Source organism: Gigantopelta aegis, chromosome 3, assembly GCF_016097555.1.
Source record: "Gigantopelta aegis isolate Gae_Host chromosome 3, Gae_host_genome, whole genome shotgun sequence".
NCBI classification, from domain to species: domain Eukaryota; kingdom Metazoa; phylum Mollusca; class Gastropoda; order Neomphalida; family Peltospiridae; genus Gigantopelta; species Gigantopelta aegis.
In genome coordinates, this window is record NC_054701.1 from 45,175,255 (window position 1) to 45,184,615 (window position 9,361).

General features: G+C 35.1%; 1 protein-coding gene across 1 annotated transcript in view; it reads left to right on the forward strand.

Moving 5' to 3' along the window:
* Window positions 1-7,487, forward strand: part of LOC121368111 (protein strawberry notch homolog 1-like) — a 40,021-nt gene extending 32,534 nt beyond the window's left edge. Inside the window, exons 29-30 of the mRNA XM_041492682.1 lie at window positions 494-690; window positions 2,987-7,487. Coding sequence (XP_041348616.1) covers window positions 494-690; window positions 2,987-3,120 — 331 coding nt within the window. The 3' untranslated portion in view covers window positions 3,121-7,487. The remainder of the gene's footprint in view (window positions 1-493; window positions 691-2,986) is intronic.
* Window positions 7,488-9,361: the final 1,874 nt, after the last annotated feature.

Sequence of the window (9,361 nt, forward strand, 5' to 3'; positions counted from 1 at the left end):
TCATGCAAATTTTATTTTATTTTTCAATACATTTTCCAGGGAAGCATATCTCAACCCCAGCACATCCCAAACCACCCATAAACTTTGCTCACTACAGCAGGGCTAGCTCTGGATGATCAGAACATTTCGCCAAATTATCTCAAAAATGCCAAACCTACAGTTATTTTTCAACAAAATATAAATTATAACACAGTATTTTTTCGCCAAATTGAAATAAAATTTGCCAATTCTTGTCGAAATTCGCAATTGGCGAATATGGCGAGTAGAAGAGCTAGCCCTGCTACAGTCTAGACTTGCCCTGCTAAAATTCCTGCACACACACCTGGTATGTCTTCAGATTTCTCCAAAAACTCTGTAAGATCAAGTTTAATATCCTGTGACATTATATATATATATATATATATATATATATATATATATATATATATATATATATCCTCTTTGCTAGGCTCTAAGGCTGTGTGGTTCATTATGCGATTTGTTTGTTTTGCAGGCGAGGTAACTGCCGCCGAGCGAGTCTCGGTCTATCCTGTGAGATAGGCCTGCGTACTCGGACCTACCACGTGCTGAGTGGCTCCGTGCTCAGTGTGTGGAGTAAAGTGGAGAGCGTTCTCACATCCATGCCTGGTGCCTCAGGATCCAAGATGCAGATCATCAGGCTAAAGACCGACGACGGTCACAGAATTGTTGGTAAGGTGTTTTTAAAAACAAATAATTGTTTATTGTCCCCAGAAACATAAGCAAGGTCAAAGTTGGGGCCTTGAATCATTGCTGTGTGTTGTATTATTGTATATACATAAACAGTACATAATTAGATCTGTATATTCAAATGTATATACTAAATAATATATGTATATATATGTATGTGCAAGTGTGTGTGTGAAAGAGATAGACAGAGAGAAAGACAGAGAGAGAGAGAGGCAATACGAGGAATTGTTGGTAAGTTGCTGGATGAGTTAACATCCTGGTTTTATTTAGCTCACCCTGTAAAAAGTAAATATTTATGATATATCAAAAGAGTAGTAGGATTTTCCACTTCAGAAGAATGTTAGCTTGATGTACAACAATCGATCGTATTAAGCACTACTTCAGACTGCTTTTTCTGTTCCAACTACTTTTCTGTCAAGCGTCATGGTTTGTGCCATGTCTTAATGGCAAGAGCATATAAAAGATTACTTACTGCCGTAAGTGTACAAGACAGTGCTGAGCATATATTCAAATTCGGGCAAAAACGATAGCGATATTCAGGCAAAATGAACAGACCTGAAAACTATTCACCATACATGTATATTTCCATTCTAACTGCAATATTAGTTGTAAACCATGTAAAACAATGCATAGTGATTTGTTTGTAACCCTACAGAGCTGTTAATATAACACTAATTAATATAAATAAATGTTGTAATACAGATTTGGGCATTTTCGTGTAATTCTGGCAAAAATCAGCCTCCCCACCCCCTCACCCCGTACAAAAATGAGAGACCGTATGCCTATTCCTTCTGCCAAGAGGTTTGCTCTAGAATTGGTGTTGCAGGTATATGCTTGATTAAAATGATGTGGATAAAAGTTTGTTGCTAACATTTGAAGTTTCATTATTAAGTGATTTTCGACATATACTTGGGATGGGGTGGTGGTGGAACGCTTCTGCTGTGATTTATATGTAAGCATTATCTTTTACGAATTGGGGGCAGGATATAGCTCAGTCGGTTGAGTGCTTGCTTAAGTTGCAGTATTGAACCACCTCGGTGGATCCATTCAGCTGATTGGGTTTTTTCTCATTCCAACCAGTGCACCACAACTGGACAAAGGCTATGGTATGTGTTTTCCTGTCTGTGGGAAAGTGCATATAAAAGATCTCTTGCTGCATTAGAAAACGTAGCAGGTTTCCTCTGATGACTACGAGTCAGAATTACCAAATGTTTTACATCCAATAGCCGATGATTAATTAATCGATGTGCTCCAGTGGTGTTGTTAAACAAAACAAACTTTTTAACTTTTACGAATTAATTTAATTGTTATCAGGGTTTTTTGAGTGGTTGTTTTTTTCAACAATCTCTATGCCAGCAATATAGTTGGACAGATATTCCGATTTAAAATTATAATAATTACTAATTACTACCCCCTCCCCCCCCCCCCCCCCTAAAAAAAAAATGTTGTTGTTTTGTTGACATAATGTGGCCAAAATTCATTTTTAGAAAAAAGGTTGAATGAATGTATGTATGTATGCAGGGTGTGCACTTTATGGTCGCCTGATCGCCCATGGCGAGTCAAAATAGCGTCAGGCAAGTCAAAACCTTATCACATGTCGCCCGCCTGGCGACCGCAAATTGCCGCAACTAATGTTTGTTAGAGATCAGAAAATTATTTTTTATTTGTTGTTTTCAACTGGTTTCCTATTCGTATCTGCGCAACTAAACCTATATAGGGTCCTGTAACAACATAATAATTATAATTTAATTACAGCAGTTTGTAATAAAACTAAAACAAGTTCTGTTTCCTTCTTTTGTGTTGTTATTATTGTTTGTATGATATGATAACATGTTTTTAAAGTGCAGTTTAAGTAAGGGTGGTTTTTTTAACGAAATTCAGTCGTGGGCCATTCAAAAGTTGCACGGACAAGTCAGAGTGTTGCTGTGAATGGCCCGATTGGCCAATCAAAAAAATCCCAAGTGCATACCGTGTGTGTGTGTGATGTATGTGTGTATGTATGTATGTATGTATGTATATATGTATGTATATTTGGTTTTTTAGCAATACCCCAGCACAAAAATACACATTGGCGGTTAGGTGTCAAACAAATGTAAGTATATAAACATGTTAATGTCAATTTTACATTTTGACCAGTTCCAAGTAAGTTCAAATTCAAATCCAGTTCCTATTTGGGGATTGGTCAACTACTACTTAAACTACTTGGTCACAAATCTAATAAATCTCAGTTTTATTATGCTTTAATCAGTTACTTGAACATGAATCATTGTGTTTGCAGGGAGTCTCATACCAGGCAACTGTGTTAAGTCTTTGATCTCCATTCTGTCTCAGGATTCTGCCAAAACATACACAGAGAAACACGAAGTTCCAGACACGGAGCCGGCACCTTTAAGCATGCCCATGCTGTTCTGAGTTCATGAATATTCATGTATAAGCATCAAGATATCATCTGAAGATTCATCATTGTTCACACTTCATGAGTACAGCTTTCAGTATTAGAAGACAATACATAGAAGACTGTGACTGTACTGAATAGAGCTTACACGTTTAAGCAATTCCGTGTCATTCTAAGTTCTTACATATGTAAAAGTATTGAGTCAACTTGACACATGCCATTGCACCTTATTCACATTGAAATAGGGTCACATCAAGACATGAGCAAAAACAACATTTCATGAAAAAAAGTTTGAATCTGTAAGCAAGCCATCCTTATTAGGAAAATAAGAAAATAAATCAATGGTTGTTATTATTCCCAATAGATATGTAGAAAACTATTTTGTGAAGACCTATTCTTTCTTTTGACAGTCATGAAAAATTATTTTGAAAAGAAATATTCAGACACTCCCAACATTCCCAAAAAGACCAAAACAGGTCTTTTAAGCAATTTATTCTCAAGTTATGATACACATCAAAGCTTTTAGAAGTTGTCTCAAGACTCAAGAGTGTTCTAAATGTTTTGTTCCCTGTCAACCAACACAAGAAAAGGCAGTAGGAGGATCACAGATGCCAGTATTAAGCCTGACCGACTTTAAAAAAAAAAACAAATCTGCAAAATAGTACATACAGAACTACGAAAGAACCAACTGGTCTGTTTCTCTTATATCAAGCAGCTGCTTTATCTAGTCAGATGTCTTATATTCTTATAAACCTGGTGTGTGATGCACAAAGTTCTCTTAAGAGCTGCATTGCATCGTCCTGTCAGTTTGCAAGATATCAAAGTTGTGAGAGATTAGTGAATTAGTCGCCTCCGAAGAATCTCCTTAGGCTGTTTGACTGCTTTGTAACACATAAAGAGGATAAGCCAATATGGATCTGTTCTTGCACTATTATGCTAATGTTCCATACACAGACAGTTCTGTTGACTTTCACTCGTGGAATTCAACCATTGTGGTGAAGACCCGTTTCAGTTTGTTCTCGATACACCCAGAGTATGGTGCTAATGATGCCATGTTTTATTTATGCAGCTAATTTGTTTTCACAAGTTTTTATATGGTTAGCATCACATGTTTTTTTTGTTTTTGTTTTCCTTTTAAAATACAGTAAAACGTTAACAGTATTTTTATAGTCATTCCAACATGAAGCTTTTGACCGTCACAACTGAAGTAAAAAAGATTTCTTTTAATGGATGAATTTTATAATGTTTGATTTTTGAGCTTTGAAAATGAAGAATGGATCTTTTTGAGCTTCTGGAATGAAGAATGGAGAATTTTTTTTATATATTGTCTTTGTCCGTGCTTCCATTCATCAGGTACAGCAGTTTCTCAATGGCAGATAATTGTTTGGTGTATGAATAAAATGACTGTTAACTTGTGAATGAAAGCTGCCAATTAAAACTAATACAGTGTTAACTGGGATCTTTTTGGAAACATTTCTTTGTGATTAGTAACATTGTGTGGTTATGTACAATTTGTGGTGTGGAAAAGAAGTTTTGAGTAAAAGATCTTTAAATGGTTCATTAATAAATCTTTCATTGGTTGGAGTATGAAATAAGATGAAATACTTTTTGTGTACAGAAAGGAGTTACTTCCCTTGTGTGCAATCTTCAGAGAAAAATAGAAATTGTTTTGTTTCTCAGTTGTACATATGTATTAATTTTGTTGTTGATTGCAATGTACAAGACACTTGCAACAACAAAATCTGTGACAGAATGTTCAACTATTTCATGGTGGTTTGTGAGGGAGACAAGAAAACACAACAAGACTTCCTTATAGTTACACCCTATGTCTTTCAGTATTGAAGACTTGTTACCTACATTCCTCCTGGATATTGATTGTGCCTCCCAAACATTTATTGCTAGACATAAACTGAAAGCAAAATGTTCCGATGCCTGTGATTTTTGACAGATTATTTAAAAGTGTGTTGCTTTGACCAATAGTGTCGGTATACATATCTGTAATTACTTTGCAATGTTGCCAAAGTGTTGGCACGCGCATGTTTTCAGAAATGTATGATAACATATACTATATTTGTATCCAGTGTCACCGAAGTCATATTTTGTACTTTATTTATCTGTGTATTTGCATGTTGTTTTGAAATAATAATGCATTGTGGTTTATTAATTTATGTTACAAAATATGTGAGAATGAATACTAAAGGCCAAAATCGATCATTTATATGTCTTGATGTTTGAAGAATTTGTTTTGTCACTGCTTTTTTTTCTTCTGTTTTTAAAAAAAAATGCCATTGTATGCCAAGTAGTGTATTAAGTTAATTATTGAATGTTTATGTATGCAGAATTCTTGTTTTGAAAACCTCAAAGCAGATGATCACAGTAGTACATACAGTAGGTGAAATTAGCGTTAAAATGCAGAAAATAAGTAGATAGTTGCATTAGTTTACGGAAATAAAAGCTTTCTGACAACCATAAATAGTTATCAGCTAAAAACAAGAACTGTAATTAAGCATGATACAAATGTTTTAGGTTTAGAAAAAGAGAAGTTTTAAGAATGTATGGAAAAAGTATTTGGTGAGAGGTAGATTCATGTAGTTTGTTTTGCTGTCTACAGAGCATATAGATTTAGTTTTTGAGATGAAAGAGAAACATAGTTGGCTAGAGGATCCTTAGAAAACATTTAGTTAGTGTTAACATGACACACAGTGTTGGTATTTGTTTAATAAGAATTGAGGAGTGTGTTGGGTGGTGGGGGTTTGGTTTGGGTTTTTGTTTCTAATTGTATTGAAAATCATGACCCCAAAAGGTCGGTTGGCACGATGTTTGTTAGTGTGGTTATGGTAAATATAAAAAACAAAATTAATATATAGCTATTTGAAAAAAACATTATTAGAAAGAATGCTATGTGCTTTTGGACTTACATGTACACTGAATACAACCTTAATGCAGACAAAAGCATTATAAACAAAAGCACCAACCTAACGAAAACTTAATGTTTCAGTTAAATAACAGATGTCAGACCTGAAATAATGTCCTATTTGTCATTTCACAGTTTAAAGCTTGTAGAAATATGTATTTAATCCATGGGTGTAGGGACAAAGGAGAGCACTTGTAATCCCCTGAATGTTTTGGGTCATATATTTGTCTGTCAAAGCATATGTTATCTCATAAATTTTACCTATACCTACAGTTTTCTAAATGTTCGAGTACCCATTATCAGTGGAGTTGAGCCTGTTCAGCTGAAGATTTTGATACAAAGTCCTATGTAGTAACTTGAAAATAATACATTGCAAAACGATGAATTATTTGTTGATAATATTCATGATATTTGGAATTGTAATTGTAACAAATTATTTGATTGGACCCGTGCAGTTGTTCATTGTTAATAAATAGTTCACCGATTCTAACAATTTGAGACATGACTCTAATGTTTCAAATTTAAATGGTATACATTGTGGGGAAAATAGCATTTAAAAAGTCTTACTTATGATGAATTTTACTTGTAGAATACAGAAAATTACATTATAATTTATATATGACATTTTCAGGTCAAAATTGCCTTACCAAACTTTCTTAGATGAAACGCCTTCTCTGTCAGCCAGTCAGGTGCGCCAAGGTTTGCTTGCTTCTGCCAAGCCTACATATGCCTGATTATTCAGGCTTATACTTTATTATGTGCCATCATGTCATGTGTATGGATGCCCACAATTTTATCTACTTGTCTGTTCTTTTGGGTCCATGACACTTTACTTGGTTAACGTTTGTTTATGGGTTATATATGGAGATTTTGTGATTAGAATTTTAAAAAATATTACAGAATAGAAAGTGGTAGGTAGGGAGGTCTAGACCACCTAGATCCACACATTTATTTATTAATTGAAATGGTGGCAGCTAAATTCTTACTGAGGTTCATCCATATTCATTTGCTCAAGTAAGCTGCCTTTAAAGAATCTCTTCATTTTCTATAAGATAAAAGGGAATTTTATTTTCACAAAGAAGCTAAACACAAGTTATAACTCCTTTATTGACATTCAGCAAGACGGTGTAAATATGTTTATTGTAACTATCTACTGGAATCCATCATAATGTTCAAATCTACATGACAAACTGAATATATTAAGATCATAACCAATCACTGCCTATCTGTTGCCCCTGTCAGTCTTTCTAGGATGTATGTTTATTGGCTGATTATTTATAGATTTGTATATAAACATATGGAATATGCAAGTATTCATTTAGTAACATTGACAGTGTCATCGGCGTCAGTGGCGCAGTGGTTAAGCTATCGAACTACAGGTTGGTAGGTACAGAGCTCGCAGCCCGGTACCGGCTCCATCCCAGAGCAAGTTCTTAAGGACTCAGTGTGGGTGGGTGTAAGGCCACTAACACCCTCTTCTCTCTCACTAACCACTAACCAACTAACAACTAACCCACTGTCCTGGACAGACAGCCCAGATAGCTGATGTGTGTGCCGGAACAGCGTGCTTGAACCTTAATTGGACATAAGCACGAAAATAAGTTGAAATGAAAGTGACAGTAGGTGATTTCTAATAGAAGTGAATTAACAAAATTTTAATAATATACTAGTAATTTATCTATCAAAGAATAATAACTGAGAGTAGTTATCATTTAAGTTCAAAAATAAGAATACATTGGAATATGTTTGCAGGGGTATTTTCATGTAGAATTCTCTTCCTCTGAAACAGTTTATATACTATATGCATACATATATTGTCATTAAAATAATGTGGTTAGCAGTGTTGCTTTGATAAATGTATGTCTTCAAGGGTCCATTTATGTATGTATACTTGGTACATGAGTTGTGTTGTCATTGCAAGCTGTTTTGTTTTATGTGATTTGCAAATTAACTTTCTTCAGAATACAGGTGTATGTATTATATATTACTCATTTTGTTTATTAACATCTAAAATAACTGCAGGGGGAGGGTACAAAAAGAATCATGACCCAATCATATAGTCCTTTCCAGAAGGACACTTAAAAAAGCCCTTTTGGGTGGTGGTGGTGGGATTTAAGCAGAAAAAAATGCTTGGCCATACAGAGCATAAAATATTTGGGGTGGAGGTGCCCTAAACGTTTGGGGTACAGTAATTCAAATCATCCTCCAGCTACACAAAAATGGCCATTCTACCCCCACCCACCAACCCATTTCCCACCTGCATCCCCCACCCACCCACTAGCATCCCCGTTAGTTATGGTATTAGATATGTGATTACTTACAATTGTTTTGGTCTGGTTAAAACAACATTTAAAACACATTTGTAAGTGTTTATCATTAATATCATGTGTATTATTGCATTGAATCGAAGCATTTCCATTTTATTTTCCTTTTACCATTATTTGAAACAAGGAAGGAATTTGCAGATCTATGTTTTCATTAATATTAAGTTGAACTAGTTTGATGAATTAATATCTTTAATATTATGACTTCAAAAGACAAATGATGTATATAATTATATATATGTGCATTACGTATGTATATAATGTGTGTTTGTGAGAGAGAGAGAGAGAGAGAGAGAGAGAGAGAGAGAGAGAAAGAGAGTATGGGAGAGGGAGGGAGAGAGAGAGGAAGAATATTTTCTCAGGTCCATAATTGTACGGATGCAAGTATGATGTCCAGTTTCCTCTTAATATATATATAGTTTTCTCCCTTTTTTCCCCTCTGTTTTTCATTTGGAGTTTAGCGAGTGTTGCCTGTAAATCATTATAAGATAGTAATTATGTAGCTTTTTGGTTAAAAAGGTGCTACGCTCCGTGTTCACTGCGTTTCCATGGGAAACGGGTCTAACTAACCTTATTTATATTTTGTGTTATTCATTTCACTCAGCTGTGAGACAGTACAAATCATTTGAGTTTTTGCAATGCCCGATTGTTGATATTGGTTGATTAAAAATATGAAATTAACACACTTTATTTGTTCTTTTTATCATTTATAATATACGTTGCACCGAAAGCCGTGGTAATACTCGTTGTTCTCTGTGGGAATGTACATGATAATAGACCTCTTGCTTTATGAGTAACGGATTTTTTCTCGCTATCTAGAAAATAACCTCTTTGTGGCGATCCAAGAAGGATGAACTCTTCAGCAAAGAGACTCCTTGCGAGTGGCTGGCCTATAGACAAGGCACTGGCTAAAGATTTATGGAATCATCCATTATTTTGCCAAATGCCTTTTCGACTCTGCATTGTGTGGAGATGGGGCCCTGATCATGTGTTACAGTTTTGTCGTCCTCGGCCCCGTTC